This window comes from Biomphalaria glabrata, chromosome 8, assembly GCF_947242115.1.
Source record: "Biomphalaria glabrata chromosome 8, xgBioGlab47.1, whole genome shotgun sequence".
Taxonomy (NCBI): domain Eukaryota; kingdom Metazoa; phylum Mollusca; class Gastropoda; family Planorbidae; genus Biomphalaria; species Biomphalaria glabrata.
This window is the reverse complement of record NC_074718.1, coordinates 14,827,077-14,847,704: the sequence shown is the minus strand read 5'-3', so window position 1 is coordinate 14,847,704 and position 20,628 is coordinate 14,827,077. Positions and strand designations below refer to the sequence as shown.

The 20,628-nt window shown below is 34.1% G+C and overlaps 1 protein-coding gene across 3 annotated transcripts; it reads right to left on the bottom strand.

Annotated features, from left to right (window-relative positions):
* Positions 1-4,596: 4,596 nt before the first annotated feature.
* Positions 4,597-20,434, bottom strand: LOC106073472 (uncharacterized). 3 transcript variants are annotated; one of them, XM_056039427.1, is made up of 5 exons: positions 20,319-20,434; positions 17,982-18,306; positions 17,594-17,749; positions 16,474-16,644; positions 4,597-5,508 (listed from the first exon to the last, which is right to left on the bottom strand). In XM_056039427.1, the coding sequence occupies exons 2-5, from the start codon at positions 18,120-18,122 to the stop codon at positions 5,275-5,277; spliced, it is 702 nt and encodes a 233-aa protein (XP_055895402.1). In that variant the 5' UTR covers positions 18,123-18,306; positions 20,319-20,434; the 3' UTR covers positions 4,597-5,274. The 3 variants fall into 3 exon arrangements, with proteins under 3 accessions (XP_055895402.1, XP_055895401.1, XP_055895403.1); XM_056039426.1 differs by lacking the exon at positions 20,319-20,434 and adding an exon at positions 19,409-20,001; XM_056039428.1 differs by lacking the exons at positions 4,597-5,508; positions 20,319-20,434 and adding exons at positions 15,571-15,671; positions 19,409-20,281.
* Positions 20,435-20,628: the final 194 nt, after the last annotated feature.

Genomic DNA, 20,628 nt, shown 5'->3' with positions numbered 1-20,628 from the left:
ACAGTGCACAAAATGTTCTTGACTTGAAAGTATAAATACAATATTCTAGTAAAGACAGTGCAAAAAATGTTCTTGACTTGAAAGTATATAAATACAATATTCTAGTAAAGACAGTGCACAAAATGTTCTTGACTTGAAAGTATAAATACAATATTCTAGTAAAGACAGTGCACAAAATGTTCTAGACTTAAAAGTATAAATACAATATTCTAGTAAAGACAGTGCACAAAATGTTCTTGACTTGAAAGTATAAATACAACATTCTAGTAAAGACAGTGCAAAAAATGTTCATGACTTGAAAGTATATAAATACAATATTCTAGTAAAGACAGTGCACAAAATGTTCTTGACTTGAAAATATAAATACAATATTCTAGTAAAGACAGTGCACAAAATGTTCTTGACGAAAGTATTATAATACAATATTCTAGTAAAGACAGTGCACAAAATGTTCTTGACTTGAAAGTATAAATACAATATTCTAGTAAAGACAGTGCACAAAATGTTCTTGACTTGAAAGTATAAATACAATATTCTAGTAAAGACAGTGCACAAAATGTTCTTGACGAAAGTATTATAATACAATATTCTAGTAAAGACAGTGCACAAAATGTTCTTGACTTGAAAGTATAAATACAATATTCTAGTAAAGACAGTGCACAAAATGTTCTTGACTTGAAAGTATATAAATACAATATTCTAGTAAAGACAGTGCACAAAATGTTCTTGACTTGAAAGTATAAATACAATATTCTAGTAAAGACAGTGCACAAAATGTTCTTGACTTGAAAGTATAAATACAATATTCTAGTAAAGACAGTGCACAAAATGTTCTTGACTTGAAAGTATATAAATACAATATTCTAGTAAAGACATTGCAAAAAATGTTCTTGACTTGAAAGTATAAATACAATATTCTAGTAAAGACAGTGCAAAAAATGTTCTTTACTTGAAAGTATAAATACAATATTCTAGTAAAGACAGTGCACAAAATGTTCTTGACAAAGACATGGTCTGTTCAAGATTTTCTAGTCCTGTAGCCATTTTTTTTCTACTTTGAAAAATTATAACGGTCAAACTACTCACACTGTGACCGCATGGCTAGTAATTCTTTTCACAAATATAGACATCAAGTGTTATTTTCTAGGAAAATCGTTAGAACTGTTGTCCACCCAGGTTCTATCTTTTTGGGACCAGATGAATTAGAAAGCTGAATAAAGGAACTGTAAAACAAGGGGAGGGAGACAATTTCTACACATCTTATAGAGCGATTCTTTTGCTTTTGCGTAAGTAGGCCTAACTAAAAATTGTAATTTTTTTTACAAAAAAAAAAAAGGAATATATGTGCAGTGGTTGTGTAAACTTGCTCACTATTACCATATCTCCAGGGGTTAGATTTTTAGTTAAATATCTAAAGATAACAAAAATTAAATAGAAGGACAAAGGCATTAGACTGATGCGCTTCCTGGTCATGGCCACATGTTTATATATACGCTTGTGAGTCTTGGACGTTGACTGCAAAGGTAGAGAGGAGGATCCTAGCAATGGAACTGAGATGCCACAGAAAGATCCTAGGTATCACATTTAAAGACCGCATCACAAACCAAGAGATTAGAAACAGGGTTACCAGTACTGCAGCAATTCTACCCCATAATGACCTGCTAACTATCGTAAAGCTAAAAATCTATGGCCATATTACAAGGTCTTCAGGGCTCGCAAAGATCTTCATTCAGGGAACAGCACCAGGAAAAAGAAGAAGCAGAGAAAGTGATGGGAAGACATTGAAAGAGGTTATAATGCAAAAGACAGAAATGGAGAAAGACGGTTGACAAATCTTGCATGGTGCCCCAACAGACTAATGGATAGGTAAAGGAGATATTTATGACAAAAAGGAATGTGTAATATATTATACATATAAATACATACACATATGTATACATACACACATATATATATATACAAATTTTTAAAATTCCCCTTCCAGACCTTGCAATCTATAGTGCAGATGATGTAAAACAAATGAATTTAATCCGAAGAGTTGACTTTATAGAGGACGATACACTCTCAGGCTACGCAGATGTATTTACTGGTTTAGGCTGCATGGAAGAGGAATATACTATAAAGGTCAACTCCAACATTAAACCTGTTGTACATGCAGTAAGAAAAGTCCCAGCGGCACTACATGAGGAATTAAAAAAGGAATTGAGAAGAATGGAAGATGAGGGTGTCATAGAAAAAGTAGATCATCCCACTGCATGGGCCAACTCACTTGTTATTGTTGAAAAGGAAGGAGGCGGATTAATGATTTGTCTAGACCCTAGAGACCTCAACAAAGCCATTCAAAGAGAACACTACCAATTACTTATTATAGAAGAAATAGCTAGCCGACTGAGGGGCAGTCAAGTGTTCACGGTATTAGATGCTAAAAAATTGACAAGAACTGTACAGATCTCACAACTTTTAACACACCTTTTGGAAGATACAAGTTCCTTCGTCTACCATTTGGGCTAAACTCTTCTGCAGAAGTATTTGCAAAACAATTCAACCAAGCTTTCCACATTATACAAGGGGTTGAGACATACATGGACGAAATACTGATAGCAGTTAGCACTACAGAAGAGCATGAAGATAGACTTAGGAAAGTTCTTGACATAGCAAGAAGGAAAGGAATCAAAATGAAGCCATCTAAATGTAGATGTAGAGTACATCAAGTCAAGTTTGTAGGACATATCATTACACATAGTGGTATAAAGCCTGATGACTCAAAGATTGAAGCAATACAATCTATGCCATACCCTACAGATCGCAAGGAACTAGAAAGATTTTTGGGTATGATTAATTATCTTGGTAAATTCTTACAAAACTTGTCAGAAATAACTCCTCCATTAAGGGAGTTACTTAAACAAGACAACGAGTGGATATGGTTGGAACAACATCAGAAGGCTGTTGATTATTTAAAGAGTTTGATCACAACTGACTACGGAGGCCTATCTCAGACCTCAAATCCCAGACAAAAAAGAAAATGCTTGGAAAACAAGAAAAAGTAATCAAGCAAAATATTATAACAAAACAGCGAGACGCACCGAGCGACCACACATTCAGCCTGGGAGCAAAGTGTGGATGCAAAAGAAACCTGGCAATTTATGGAAACCAGCAGTGGTCATCTCAGAAGGGGAGACCCTGAGATCCTACTGGGTAAAACACCGAATGGGATAACATACCGAAGAAATAGAAGAATGTTAAGAGACACATGTACAAAATCAAGGATCATGCCTTATATTTTTAAAATGGACACACCAGAGACAGTCATTAATAGTCAACCTACACAACCAGAGAACATGAGCGATACAAACATGCAACAGGAACAGACTACCTCTACCAATCCGCCGCCAGGGATAACTCGATATGGTAGGCAACTTCGGCCACCAGTACGTCAACCTAACGCAGACAATTAGATACATGTATATCTTTTTATTATTATGATATTTCGATATAATTAATGTCTATTTTGTAAATCTAAACTCTTGTTTTTTTACTACACATTTAATAATTTATATTGTTACTATTGATAATATTATCAATTGAACATTCTGTTGTGTTTAACATGTATTCAGTTTACTAATTTGTTTATAGTGAGACAGAGAAATCATTTGTATAGTCTAAATATGTCTGAAAGCTCTCAAGGAGGGAGATGTGATAGTAGGTGTATGTGTTTTGAGTGGCTGGTGGTGCAGTGTGTGTGCCTGTGTATGAAATGACCAGTTGACCTTCATTGTACATGATTGAGTGAACAACTGTGTGTCAGGACTGTGTGTAAAAGGAAGTCAGATTCATAACAAGTGGCTGGAGTAAAGAAGATGAATAGAGACTAATAAAATCATTGTGCTAATTGAGACTCATGTTGTTTTAGTGTGTCTATTACAGTTATCTATTATTTATAAGGACCCCAGGTTTGGAAGCTAAGCGCTTATAAACACTCAGCCATTGCTAGTGCTAATTTTTAATAATAATAGAAAACATTTTGAAAACATAAATTAAAGCCATGATGAAATGAGCTGAAAGCCTTATAAAAAATGTAAAATAAGATATTAATTGACAGATGCTTAAAGTAATTGTTACTTCATATTAAAGTTGAATAGCTTATAAACATGACATTTTAAAACAATAAATTTCATTTTAGGGGAGGGGTAGATGCAATTGCTAATAATCCTCTTACATATTATGCAAAAAGAGTTAAAATATCAGCAAGTTGCATATATTATATTTAACTACTTTTAATCAGAAACTGTGATTTCTGCAAAAAAATCCACTCCCACTCTTAAAGGGTAAGGGTTGTGGCGTGGTAGATGCAATCATTAACTGTCACAGAATAATCATATACCGGTAATGGTAATTTTAAGATTGAGGAACATTGAATTATCTGAAATATTTAACATTAAAAAGCTTTTTTGCAAGTTGTATATTAAATTGTTGCTTTAAATTTAAGAATGTTAAAAAACTTTATTTAAGGTTAATCATATCAACTAATGTTTTATCAAAGTGAATAACATATAATTTGTAAAACTTGAGGATGTAAAGAATTCTTTCTGACACATATGACTTTAAAAAGTTTAATATTTATTCCATAATGACATGCCAGATGGTATGTTAAATATGATATAGTGAATAAAATTTTTTGACACACATCACACTTGTATGTTTTATAAGAATGAAACATTTCAGGGTATTTTAAGCTTGAAGAATCAATAAATTCTTTCTGACAAATTTTACATAGGATTTTTCCTAAAATGAACTAACTCATGGCATTTTAAGGCGTAGGAATATTTGTATTCTTCTTGACAAATTTTACATTTAAATGGCTTTTTACAAAAATGTATTAGTTCATGGCGTTTTAACACAGAGGGCTGATCGAATTCTTTTTGACAAATTTTACATTTTTGAATAGAATGTATTACATTATGGCGTTTTAATAATAAGTACTTAGTGAATTCTTGTTGACAAATTTTACATTTAAAAAGCTTTTCACTAGAATGTATTGGTTCATGGGATTTTAAGTAGGAGGACTGATTGAATTCTTTTTGACAAATTTTACATTTAAATGGCTTTTCATCAGAATGTATTAGTTCATGGCGTTTTAATATGGAGGACTGATTGAATTCTTTTTGACAAATTTTACATTTAAATGGCTTTTCACCAGAATGAATTAGTTCATGGGTTTTTAAGTGCCAAGACTGTTTGAATTCTTTCTGACATATTTTACAATTAAATGGCTTCTTACTTAAGTGATTCATTTTTTTTTTTTTTTACTTTTAATGAAGTTGAGATTTTTTCTGTACCCATTTGAAATTGTTCAGATTTTTTCTCTGCACAAACCAGCTGGTTGGTTCTTTTGTAATAAGAAAATTCTCCCTCATCATTTAAGTTTCGAGCATACCAATCTTTCTTGGTGTTTCTAGCATACATATCTTGGTTTAAAGTCCATTCTTGATTCTTATTTACCATTTTTTTCTGCAAGATAAAATAAATAAATTGTAAACTAAAACAATATATTATTAATTCAATTTGATACTATAGTTGTATTCATACATATTAATTCCTTTAGAAAGAAAAAATTCTTACATTATAATAATTCTGTATCAGATATTTTGTACACACTAAGAAAAGACTTTATAACTATAAACAATTAAGTTAATTATCTTGACATTCCATTTCATTGAGTACATGCTGTCTCCATCAGCACTCTGATGTTCACTGACCTTTCTAAAACTAATCAATACATTATTAATTTAATTTGATACTAGAGTTGTATTCCTAGAGAAAAATAAAAGAAAATAAATAAAACTACTTATATTATAATAATTCTGTATTAGATATTTTGTACACTCTAAGAAAAGACTTAATAACTACAAACAATTAAATTAATTGACATTCCATTTTATTGAGTACATGCTATCTTCTTCAGCACTCTGATGTTCACTGACCTCTTTCTACACAGTCCACCTTATACCCTATATTAGCTGTTCAAACAAGCAAGTATGTCACAGATGCCATTATAAATTTATTTGTATATTTCACTTTTAAAAGCTTATGTGTAAATAGAAATATAAACCCTTGACTGAGCCTCAGGAATTACCCCACAAATCTAAATCCTTAACAGCGCCTCAGGTTTTACCCAAGACGTAATTATGATGTTGCAAATCTATTGGCTGATTTGAAATTAAATAAAGACATTTTTTTTAAATGAGTTAGCGCCAGAGAATTGACGAGGGAAAAAGAAGGGAGTCGATGAAAGAATCTCCTAGTAGATAGTCACGTTTCTAAGAGCTCTGATTAAAGCCTTTGTAATGTTATTTATACGTGTTGATCTGTAAATTGTACATAAGCTGTACTTACGTTTTATATTTAAATAAAGTTCCAGAGTTGTGTTTTTACAAAGAATCTTTTATTGTGATTCCTAGATCGTCATTTATTCAACTATTTTTAATTCAAATAAAATCCCCGGCACCACAACACACTTTGTGACATCTTGTGTGTTGTGACATTCTGGCACTCTCCGACTAATACAAGTTTATGAACAACTTCTAACGAGATTTATTCAAGATCTAGGACCAATTTCTAAACTCTTCAAAGGAACTTCATTCTTATTTAACGGAGGACAGAATTTCTGTGTTTAACAGGTCAGTTGGTTATCGATAATTCTTTTATAAAGATTTTCGTTAGAGTTACGTCTAACTCACGAAATCTATTATTATATGTAATTGGCAAAAGGAATAAGACCAATATACATAATAACTGGCAATATAAAAGACCAGTAAAGCAAATAACTGGCATTATAGTCATTATAAAGAAGACCAGTAAATAATCATTTGTCTGGCACAAAGTAAACAGAAGACCAGATTTAACCAACTGTTAAACCAGTAAAAAAGTACTCGGCTCAATAGATCTATATATCAATCATACGACTCCAGTAACTACAGGTCTACTGTCAAGAATTTATTAGCAAATTGAGGCTTCAAGAACTTTGTCATTATATTATTATTATATCTGAGATAAAGCCAAAATCCAGATATTGAACATTTTGCTCCAATACAAGAAACTAACAAAAAAAAAATTAAATATGGCTTCCGGTTCTAGAACACAACGACTCTTCGAATTGATAGAATTAGCCAAAGAAAAGCAAATTTCAAAGCCAGACCAGTGGGCAGAGAAACAAGAAGAGAAAGAATATCAAGAGACAGAATCTGAAAAACAAAGGCAAGAATCTGAAAAACGCATGCAATTAGAAGAAAAAAAATTACAAGAAGCTGAAAAACAAAGGCAAGACGCCGAAAAACAAAGGCAAGAAGCTGAAAAACAAAGGCAAGAAGCTGAAAAACAAAGGCAAGACGCTGAAAAACAAAGGCAACATGAAAAAGAAAAAATGGAATTCGAAAAACAAAAGAAAGAAAATAAAGAAAGCATTCCAACTCAAGGTCACTCAAATATGTTTGACAAATACAGATTAATGAACAAAATATCGGCTTTCAACGAAAACATTGACAATATGGACTCGTATCTCATAAGATTTGAAGAAATAGCTACAACATCTGGTCTACCTGAAGCACATTGGTCGAGCTCACTCCTCACCCTCTTGACTGGCAAAGCTGTCAACATTTGCTCACAACTGTCCATCAATGAACGCAGCACTTACTCTGATATCAAGGAAGCTCTACTGCGCCAATACGGAGCAACTTCAGCCAACTATAGAAAGAAATTCTATAATGAAAGGCCACAGCAAAATGATGATCCTCAAATTTTTGTAGCTAATATGTCAATGTGGTTTGATAGATGGGTATCCATGGCCAAAATAGAAGAAAGTTACCAAGCTCTTCGTCAACATATTATTATCGACAACATTACCCATGCTCACTCAGAAGATATTCAATCCTACATTATAGAGATATCCAGACATTAACCAAGATCATCAGACAATATAAAGCAGCCTATCCAAACAAGTCAGTCAAACCATCTGTTGAAGAAAATTTTGTCTGCTTTGCTCAAGACAAAAATGCAAGATATAAGTCAGATGACAAAATCAAATGCAACAAATGTCATAAACTAGGGCATTTCACGTCTCAATGCCGCAGGAGAACCACAGAATGTTCATATTGCCATAAAAAGGGTCACCAAACTCATGAATGTTGGAAAAAACAGGCAGTCTCCAAAGATCAAAATTTTGATAGACCCACATCACCAACTCAAAGATACAGCAATAGAGAGCAATACAATCTCAACAAAGCACCTGGAAATAATAAACCAGATAACAAAACTCGCTACAGAAGTCATTCACAGGACTCCAGACCACAATATATGCCAAACAGAAGCTCATATAACAGAAGCTATTACAATGAGCATTCAACTATGACAGTCATTGCAAAATCCAATGGTCTCAAATTTTATCCAGGCTTTGTAGGAGACAAGAAGGTGGAAGTTCTTCGTGACACTGGAAGCACGTCCACATTAGTACATGAACGCTTCGTACACGCAAACCGTTTCACAGGCAACCACGTCCAAGCCACTGCCTTCAACGGAACTGTCAGCAAATTACCTGAAGCCATCATTTATGTTACTACACCATTCTTCAGTGGTCGAACAAAAGCATTAGTTACACCCAATCTACCAGTGGACCTAATCATTGGAAACAGAGGGAGTTAAAGAATGCACTCCTCAAGAACTTACTGAATGGACAAATGCCATAGAGCAAGGTCAAAAATGTTTGGCAGTAATGACAAGATCCATGTCCAGACAACAAGAACATTTGGCACCTGAACAAGTTAGCCAAAATAATCACATGGCTACCTCAGTTACTCAAGTTATGCAGAATGCAACAGAACCAGTTACTAGTCCAGTAGCCAGCAACAATCAAGAACATTCAACATGGACACCCCCAGTTACATCAAGCCCATCCCTACCGGTCATAAGTCCACCTCCAATTCCCGAATGTCCATTGTTGAACTTTGAAGAAGGTACCACAAGCCCAGAACAAAATGAAAGAGCCATATCATGTCTTGCAGTCATACCAGAAGAAGATGAAAATGACACGTCTGAATTTGACGACATTAATATGCCACAAACAACTACCAAACAAACTGAATTTTGGCAAGACATCAAACTCAATTCAATGACACCGCAAAAGCAGAAAGAACTGACTACCATTCTCAAAGAAAATTCAGACATATTTACAGATGTTCCAGGCAAAACGTCAATTGCGGAACATAATATAATACTTACTGATTCCAAGCCTACAAAAGCAAGACCTTACCCATTACCAGTACACTACAGAGACTTTCTTAAACAAGAAATTAACCAACTATTAGAGCAAGGAATCATTGAACATTCCAACTCTCCATATGCTGCACCAATAGTTCTTGTCAAACGGAAGCAAACGACAACTCCAAGAATGTGTGTCGACTTCAGACAGTTGAATAAAATAACCCAACTCGACTCATATCCTATGCCAAATCCTGAAGATCTTATGACCAAATTTTCAGAGGCAAAGTTCTTCACCAAAATAGACCTGTCCAGAGATTATTACCAAATACCAGTCAGACAAGAATGCAAACAGTTTACGGCATTCACCACAGCTTATGGACTATTCCATTTCAACTTCATGCCATTTGGTCTAGTCAACGCCAGCAGCACCTTTAATAGAGCCATTCACAGCATACTAGGCAATCGCTCTGACACAGTGTCATATATAGATGACATTTGCATATTCCATAAGACATGGAACGAACATATCAAAGGACTACAAGAAGTTTTCAGCATACTGAAACAACATGGTTTTACCATAAAGCCTAGTAAGGTAGAACTAGCCATGTCAGAAATATCCTTCCTGGGTTATAAAGTCAGCTACAATTCGCTGAGACCACAAGAGAACATTATTCAATGCATACCAGACATCAAAGTCCCCACCTGTAAAAAGCAAGTGAGAAGTATTTTGGGTCTGTGTAATTTCTACAGACATTTCATACCAGGTTACACAGCACTCATAGCTCCATTAATTGAACTCACTAAGAAAGGACAGCCAACGAAGATTCCATGGTCTACAAAGTTACATACCACTATTGAGAACATTAAAGCTGAATTCTCAAGAGACACTATTCTCAAACTTCCGAATCCAGAGAAGCAATTTTACCTCGCCACAGATGCTTCATCTTCAGCTATAGGTGCATGCCTAATACAGAAATATCAAGACACTTCACAGAAATGCCAAGAGACTTTGCACCCAGTATTTTTCATCAGCAGGAAGTTGTCAACAGCTGAAACCAGATACTCAACCATCGAACGTGAATGTCTAGCCATTGTATGGGCCATAGCCAAGTTCTCCAGATATCTATTAGGTGCTCATTTCACACTCCTAACTGATCATGCACCACTAGCATTTCTGAACTCAAAGAAGTTAGCGAACAGTCGTTTAACTCGTTGGAGTCTACAACTCACAGACTACCAATTTGAGGTCAAGACAATTCCTGGACGTGAGAATGTCTTCGCTGACACACTTTCCAGATGTATTTAATTCTTTACATAATTGTATATATATTTTCTTCCACAGGTGTAGTATATCAGTTTTGTATTGTCATATTTTAATTTTATCATGAAGCACCATGAAGAGAAGTAACTCATTCAATTCAAGATTTAATTTATTCAACTATTATGCTTTGTACAACTTTTGATATTGTCTCATTTTCATAACCACTTGAATAGTGAAACAGGTGTTCCAAGTCATCAATAATTTTGTTCTCATATACCTGACACTGCATTTACATTTTGTTTTTATTGTTATCTTCAAGTTGACTTTATTTTTCAGAGCATAGTCATATGTTACCTCAACCATTTTTCTATAATTTCATGTATGGTATCTTATGTATATTTAAATAATTTTAATACATATGAGCATTTCTATTACCAAACAAATGCTAAATGGAGGGGGGGGGGTAATATGTCACAGATGCCATTATAAATTTATTTGTATATTTCACTTTTAAAAGCTTATGTGTAAATAGAAATATAAACCCTTGACTGAGCCTCAGGAATTACCCCACAAATCTAAATCCTTAACAGCGCCTCAGGTTTTACCCAAGACGTAATTATGATGTTGCAAATCTATTGGCTGATTTGAAATTAAATAAAGACATTTTTTTTAAATGAGTTAGCGCCAGAGAATTGACGAGGGAAAAAGAAGGGAGTCGATGAAAGAATCTCCTAGTAGATAGTCACGTTTCTAAGAGCTCTGATTAAAGCCTTTGTAATGTTATTTATCTGTTGATCTGTAAATTGTACATAAGCTGTACTTACGTTTTATATTTAAATAAAGTTCCAGAGTTGTGTTTTTACAAAGAATCTTTTATTGTGATTCCTAGATCGTCATTTATTCAACTATTTTTAATTCAAATAAAATCCCCGGCACCACAACACACTTTGTGACATCTTGTGTGTTGTGACAAAGTACTAACAAGAAAGGTCATCTAGTTTGTCAAAACATAATAACACACCATACACTACTAGTCTCTCAAAAACAAACCATCTTACTATCACATCTCCCTCTTTAAAAACATTCATATATTAAATCAACTATACAAATGATTTTTCTGTCTCACTATAAACAACATATATTAGTTAATTGAGTATTGGTTAAACACAATAGAAATTATCAATATTATTATCAATGCACACAATATAATATTGTAAAAGCCAGGAGTTTTGGTTTACAACTAGAGAAATTAGTCATATCAACATTAGATAATAATAAAAAAGATGTATCTAAATATCTGTATTAGGGTAACATAGTAGTGGCCAAACTTGCCTGCCATATTGAATGACCACTGGCAGCAAATTGATAGCAATAGTTGTATAGTAATGACTGTCATAGGGTATGTCCATTTTAAAAATGTCAGGCATAATCCTTGACCCGCAAAATATGTCTCTTAACATTCTCCTATTTCTTCACTACATTGTTCTATCTTGTGTTTTTACCCAGTAGTATCTAGGGGTCTCCGCTTCTGAAATGACCATTGCTGGTTCCCATGAATTGTCAGGTTTCTTTTGCATCCAAACTCTGTTTTCAGGCAGACTCTGTGATGACTTTTTATTAGATTTTTCTTGATGCCTTTTTCATGTTTTCCTAACATTTTCCACTTCTATTTGTCTGGGATCTGAGGTCTGAAATAACCCTCAGTTGTCAGAAGATTTGTCCTCAGATGAAAGCCAATGAGCAGCCATGCAAGTAAAGATCCATTGGGGCATGGAACATTTCAGAAGTGCAAGTGGGTTTTGAAAAGACGTTCTAGCTTTTTAAAGATGCTATTTCACTGTCTTTCAGCCATGCCATTGTGGATATCTGGGGCTAGCCGTAATGTGCCTAAAACCCCAGCTTTTAGAGAGGTCAAGAAATTTTTTGGGATCCATTTCCACTAATTACTTCCAATAGGAGAAAATTGTGAAATATGCATTATCACACCTGAAACTTTTAGTGTTGAGATAAAATTTATCTGCAATAATGTACTAAAGGTAATAGTAAGTAGTTCTTACCACGATCTGTAGCATTATACATCTTGTGTGGCTAAAGAGGTCAATTCTTGATACACAGCTGCGGTCACAGGATGGACATATGTAATCACCAGGTGTTGTGGCCTTTTCACCATTCTTTCTACTACTATTATGTATGGCATCTGCAATCCCGGACTCTTCCTTTATGCTCACTCTCCAAGTGGATCTATCCAGTGCCACTTTTTTCCCAGCTGCTAGTGTCAATTTCGAAGAGCTTCATGTCGCGTTTGTATACATCCTAAATATACCATATACCCTAAAAGTGGGCAATCAGCAGCTCTCCTGCCTTCTTTAAGATCGCCATACACAATGTCTTGTGGAAGTCTCCCTTCATCATTGGTTATTTTATATTGCCGCCTTAGGCATCAGAGGTGGAAGACATTCAGCTTTTTTTCCTGCCATGAGTAGGTTGACCATGTTTCACTTCCGTATAGCAAAGTGTTCATCACACTGCTCTGTTAGACTAAGGATTTAGTATTGTTAGTCAGCAATATGTTGCCCACACCTTTTCTGCAACCGTGACGCGAGTCAATTGCTTTGGCTATTCTGTTGTTAATGTCTTTATCAAGTAGAGCATCGCTGGATATGATGGAGCAAAGATCAACAATTTCTAGTGGTTGGCCATTAATGGTTACATGAGGTGCAGTATTTGTGTTCTGAACTAGTATCTTAGTCTTGCTTTGACTAATATTTAAGCTGAACTTTTGGCAAGAAGCAGATAGTTTGTCAACCAGGAACTGAAGCTGAGTATCAAAGTCAGCCACAATAGCTGCATCATCAGCATACAGGAGTTCACTGATAAGTATCTTCGTTGTAAGCATAATGCAGTAGGCAGGAGAAGAATATGCCAAACAGAGTAGGTGCGAGCACACATCCCTGCTTGACATCACTGCTAACTTCAAAAGGTGTTGATTGGGCTCCATTGAATTTTTCATTTTGAAAACACTCAATGAACTTCAGTAGTTTGGGAGGAAAGGCCACTTCTGCTGACCATGTCAAAAGCGTAAGTCAGGTCAACGAAAACAATGTAAAGGGGTCTGTCTCTCTCTGAAGTTCTCTGCAATAATTGTAGAGAGGATATGTCTATGGTGGATCTGCCACTCCTGAATCCATATTGAGAATATCATTTTCACAGTCTGTAAGAGATGCATAAGCCAATGACCTTTCATTTTGCATAAATACTGTTCCAAGTCCCTGCAAAGAAGCATCTACAGACAACTTAACTGGCTGTGAAACATCACAAAAGTCTAAAACAGGGACAGTTGTAATCAAATTCTTTAAAAAATCTAATGTTGTTCCAACCATATTAGCTCACTGTCTTATTAAAATTAGTCCCTTTATTAATATTACTTGGTGGAGCAGTTTTTTCTAAAATGTTTTGATAGGAATTTACCATGATTATTTGTAGGGATTTGGCATGGATTGTATTGCTTCAATATATAAGTCATTAGGCTTTATACAATAATCTGTAATGATATGTACTTCTTTACTTCTAACTTATTCTTGTACTCTTAGGTGATATTTTGATGGCTTCAATTTGATTCCTTTCCTTCTTGCTATATCAAGAATTTTTATTTGTCATGCTCTTCTATTGTTTTAGCTGCTATCAACATTTTGCTGTTGTATATTGTCGAAAGCTTTTTGCAAATACTTCTGCAGAAGAGTTAAGTCCAAACAGTAGTTGCAGGAAATTGTAACTACCAAAAGGTATGTTAAAAAGTTGTGAGATCTGTAGATTTTTTGCCTAGTTTTATTTGCCAAAAAGCACAGTTGGCATCTAACACTGTAAACACATGACTGCCAGTTAAGTCTTCTAGCTATTTCTTTGTTAGTAATATTTTCTTTGTCTATTTTTCTAAAGGTCTAGACAAATCTTTAAACCACTTCCTTTCTTTTCTATCATAAGTAGTGAGTTGACTCAAGCAGTGGGATGATCTACTTTCTCTTTGACATCCTCATTTTCCATTCCTCTGAGCATGAAACTTTTCCTGCTTGGTGAACAACACAATTTATCTTTGATAGTGTATACTTCTTCTATACAGCTTAAGCCAGTAAAGATATCTGGATAGCTGGAAAATGTTTCATCTTCTATAACATCTATTTTGATTATTTTCATTTGTTGGCCACCTGGTAGACCCATAATTAGCTTTCAATGTGTCTCCATTATTTGAAATTCTACTGTCTATATGGCTGGGAAAAGCAAATTAAAAATGTTTTTTCCACTCAGAGCTTCTATAATTCACAGGAAAATGTGTAGTGCTGGTGTGAGGGCATATTATAATGCTGGTTGAGGGTGCACATTTTTTTTTTAAACATAGGTCTGCATTTGTTGATCCTAAGAAATATGTGTGGTGATTAAACTGTATATTACTGGCATTTAAATCAGGAGATGCATAAAAAAAATTAGAAAAAAATGGGAGGGGAGGGTGTTAAATTAATCAAAGTACAGCATTTTAAAGGATTTATATCTAAAAATATTCTAAAAATAAAAACTTAAAGATACAAAAGCACCATGTGGAGACTACTGCTCAAATTTTCAGACAAAATTTGAATCAAAAACTAAAGCATTACAGATAGAAGAAAACAAGTTCAATGATGTAACACAAGCACCATTAGATATTTTAAATTTACAGGCTCATAATCCACTATTCAAAGCATTGACTAGAGAAATCTGATTGTGTAAAGAGTTTAAAACATTAATCATGATAACCCACCATATAATATATAATTTTAATATTACACTCATCCATAGAGCAATCTAACAGACCAGTTAATTAATGCTCAATTAAGTCAAGGTCAGCCAGTAATAACAAAAAGAAAGTGGCTCAACCAATGGGTACCAGGTAAAATTGTTAGTGAGCCATTTGTCATGTGAACCATTTGTCTTCTGTGAACCAGCTGATGGTGATAGTTTAGTTTTTTTTTTGTCAGAAACAACTGTGGAGAATACTTTGTCAGTGAACCATTATCGTGTTCCCTTACTAAAACCTTTGGTTAGCTATCTGGAGCTACACTCCAAAACAGACAGCATAGTTCTAGTTCCTTTTCCTCACTCTCCCTTTACAAGAGAACCACAATGAGCACTGGAAAAGATTACATACAATGGTTGTTAACATCAATTTGATCATTTCTTTGTCTACATGTAGAAATTCATACTTTGTTCTACTGACTGACAGTCATGTGATTAATCAGAATGGTTGAGAGATGTTCCATCGGTTCTAGAAGGCCATTAGGGATCCTATATAAAGAGCGGAGGTGTCACAGTCAAGTCGGTTCAGTACAACAGCTCAGTACAGTCCTGGTTCACTACAGATGATCTGGTTCAGGGATGGTTCTGTGTGGTGCATTAAGACTAGTCAGTGCAGAGTAGTGTCAAGTACAGTCTAGACACCTTATCAGTACAAGATGGCATTATAATCTTCAGCTGCAACACAACAAACCCATTGCATGAAGACTGTCCTGAACAGTTAAACTTTGTGCAAGAGTAGATACAGCAGTACGGTTCTTAAAAGAGAGATATTTGTACAGTCTGTGTTACATATTGCCTATTTGTACAGTATTGGCTGTGATTTATTGAACATTAAACCGTTACGTTATTTTGGAGCCCCGAGTTGTCAATTTCTTTAAATTTTTTGGTGGTGTCATGTGGAGCAGTTTGCAGAGAGCCTGGATAGTGGGAAACGTTACACTATTTACACATAAAAAACAAATGAACTTTGCTTATGTCACACGAAAGAGATTTCCCCTAAAATAAAGATCTTTTATTAGTAGATATTCAACTAAAGGGAAAAAAAATCAACTTATTTACAAAAGTCACATTTATGTGTAAAAAGAAATGAAATAAATTTTTTAAAAATTGTAATGCAGTATGATACAATATCTCACCTGTTTCTCTTCTGCTAAAAATTGTTCTAAAGTATGACCAGTGGAAATATTTTCTGGTGTCTCTGAATGTAAAATGGATTCTGTCTTCTCAATTTTTATGGCATTTTTGAGATCATTTGTAAAGTCTTGTTTAATGTCATCCAACACTGAGTGACTTTGTTCTTCATATGACTTGAAAAAAAAAAGAGCTTTCGTTATAGATATTTACAGACTAGATTTTTTCAGTGACAGTGATAAAAAAAAAGTAACTTAAAAAATCACATTATAAATTGAGAAGTGGTGAAACTTATCTTTGCTTAGGATACAGAGGGTAATTGTGATGCATACATATGCCATTTATCTTCAAAAGTGTCAAGCCAATAGCCCTTTGATCAAAGATAAATACTTATTCCAAAGGAAAGAAATGATTAATTGGATCCTTTTTTTTTAGACCCTCTATCTAATGGTCCTGTCAACTAAATAGCTGATCATTTAATCCCTTTTTTATTGTAGGGAAGAGGTCAATGCTACTAGCCATCTCCCCACTTAGTTTCATGAGTGTGTCCTTCCTATGCCATTGATAATTGAACAAAAGTTCTTAATATGTCTACTGTAGGAGTTTTTTTTCTCCATTCCCCCAGCCTTGACCTTTAACAAATATTTCCATGAGAAGATCACAGTGAGCCCTAGGAAAGAAGACATACACCAGAGAAGGACATCTATTTGATCATTTCTTTGTCAACAAGAAGAAATTCATGCTATGTTCTACTATGCTGATAGTTTGTAGTTCATAGCTTATGCTATTTATGCTGAAAATATCAAAACTTATCTTTTAACAACCAATACTAATATATCAGTGGGCCCTTTAAGGATCACCTCTAACCTACAAGACTGAATTGCAAAATCATTGCAGACTCCTTGGCCCAACATGGAGATCTAACACCTTCATCTTTGTCTGGTAACAATCCAAATAAGTCCCAAAAAACCCTACTGAGTCTGGAAGAAGATGCACTGACAAGCCCTCCCCATGGGTAAGGCTGCCCAGGCCTAATGAAGATATAGCACATTTGAATCTCTCCATGATGTTTGATGATGATTACGTAAAAAAAATATTTATTCATATGTGTTACAATTGTCTTACCTGTCTCTCTTCAACAGTATGATCAGTGGATGTAATTTCTGGTGTCTCTGAATGTAAAGAGGATTCTATCTTCTCAACTTTCATGGCATTTTTTATATCATTAGTGAAGTTTTCTTTTATGTCATCCAACATTGGGTGTATTAGTTCTTCAGATGTCTTTATAAATAGAATGTGGGTTCTATACTTAAATCATTTTGTAATTATAGACATTAACAGACAATATTTTTTATGTGAAAAATTGATACAAAGTTTATTAAAAAGTTAGACATTCAAAAGGTTTCATAATAAAAAAAAAAGTCAACTATTCTATCATATCCATATCTTTGAAAAATCTGAAACGTTAAGCTTATAATTTTAATTTTGACCCTTATATTAACAAATATTTTACCTCTGCTTCTTCCTTTAAAATAAATTTGAAAATGTGACCAGTTAAACTGTTTTCCAGTGTCTCTAAAGGCAGAGACCTTTCTATCTTCTCAGTTTTAATGACAGTTCTGAGTTCATTCAAGTTTTGCTTCCTGTCGTCCATAATTGAAATTAAGTGAATTATTCTCCAGATGTCTTTGTAAACACAATTTGATATCTATTTCAAAATCTTGAATGTCATTTTACATGGATTTTCCCAAGATTGATAAGATAACATGATAAAATATCTTGATGAGACTCTTTAAAAAAAGGTGTCTATGCAACTCTACAAGTTGCTCCTGTGAACACTAAATGAAAGAAAATAGAGCATATTTTTTATTTGTCAAAATGTTACTCAAAAATTTATTACATACTAAATGTGTTTTCTGGAGTAGACATTAGCAGAAAACATTTAACTAAAAACATGCACATTGTAGACCTATTTTTTTTACACATTTCTTTTAAAACAAATCTTAATAAGCAGTAGTTCTTTTTATCTATTATTAGCATTAGTTATTTCAATCAGGCCAATAGCACATTGTGCTTCAACAGTATCATTCATTTCTGATTTAAAACCATAGTTGGAGGGAGACAAGGTTGCTTCCTATAAAGGATAATGATCTTAAAAGTTATAGGTAACAGAAGAATTACTAAATTATATTTTGAGGAAGAAATAGATGGTCTAGTATGGACAGAGAAAGAGCTAGCTGACTTGGTGATGCACTTAGATAAAGAATTCCATAGCGTATGGTATACAAATAAATGTACACTATAACCAATGTAAATAAAGCTTTAAAATGGACATCAGTGAAAGAAATGACAGAAGTTTTAAATATCCTGAAGCTATTATTTCAGCCAAAGAAACTAAACATAAACTTGTGGCCAGAATAGCTCATGCACCACCAGCACTTGAGAAGCTAAAGACAATATGGAAAGAAAGTGATGCCCTTTGACACTAAAGTCAGACTAATTTGTTCCTTGGTAATATATAGAAGAATAGTAGGTAGACACAAAGACAGCAAAAATGAGGAAATTAGAAAAAATATTTTTAAGGGCAATGGGATAACATTATGACCTGCTGACCACTATAAAAAAAAATGCCAACATAAACAGTATTCATTCATATTCATATCTACACTAATCATTTCTATATAATGAGCACTGAATATTTTCTAATTTTAGTGAATAGCTGACCATTTTTTAAGAAATGAGCCTTTATTTTGATAGCTATAGCTGAACTACTCCATGCATGCTCTATTTCTAAAATTTAAGACACATTTTGTTTAGTTAACTCAGAAAGACAAGAGTTTTGAGAATGTGTATTAAAAAATATGTATTACAAATTTGTCATTTGTTTTATTCAGAGACAAATAGTTTAAAATACATTTTTAAAATTTAATACAGTGTTACCATATATTGTTATGGTTCTTCTTTTTCTTCGTTCTCATTATGATGTTGGAGCATTCAGATGACTAGACCAATATACATAATGAACTGCACAGTGGTTTCCAAATCAGGTAGCTCTTCATGTAGTTTTCTTTTTATAGGGGTGTTTTGGGGCCAGTGTCTTGTTTGTGTCTCTTGATAAGGATTGCAGCATTGAAAGACAATGGTAAGCATGCTCTGGTGACACTCCAATTTTTAGATTTCCAGAACATATGTTGCCACATTCTGAGGTTCAGGTTCTTAGGCGAAAGATTAGACATTGGTCATAGCTTATAGCAGTACATCATCTTTCTTGTGATTCGGATAAGAGCTTGTCTAATTCTCCACTATTAGTTTCTTCATTTCTTCTGGATAGATTGCAATGTTTAATTTAATTTAAAAAAAAATAATGCCAAGAGAAATGCTTGCTTGAGTCAATGCCATCTTCAATCACGAGTTCGCGCTTCACAAGTGGGTGAAAGGCGGTGTAGACATGTCACAGCTAGCCCGTAACATCATGCAATCAGAATGCCTAGTTAAGCTGTTGTTTTTTCCCCCAATTTTTTTTTTTTCAAAAAATAAGCAAAATTATATTTTTAAAAAATATTGGTTAAAACTTTTAGGAGAGTGGACAAAATTTAGGAGACTTCTGGCAATTTTTAGGAGAATTTTAGGATTTTAGGAGAGTTTTAATTTTTTAGGAGATTTTAGGAGCCCTCTGAACTTTGGTAAATACACCCTAACTTTGTGTGTGTGTAGGGGGGGGGGGGGACAGCTCAGTTTCCCAGTGTGAAAAAAAAGCTGTTTTCTAGTAAGGTCTGTGTCGTTAGATCTAGACTAGATCAGATCTAGATTTTTATTTGAAGGGAATGACAACAAAAAAATCAAATGTTACCTGTGGCCGTGGGTGGTATTGTGGTAACTTAATGGATTGAACACAGGCGGTTTAATATATATATCTATTCTTAGAGTGCTTACTAGACTAGATCTTCTAAATCTAGATTCTATGTAACTAGATCCTAGTCTACAATGCCTGTGTTGTGAGCACTCTTCTTTATCGCAGTGAAAGCTGGTCAACATACATGTACCAAGAGCACAGATTGAATAGTTTCCACTTGCCCTGCCTGTGACGCATAATCCGCATCTTTTGGAGGGACCATGTCTCCAATCAGGAAGTTTTGAGATTGGCCAATATGAACAGCATG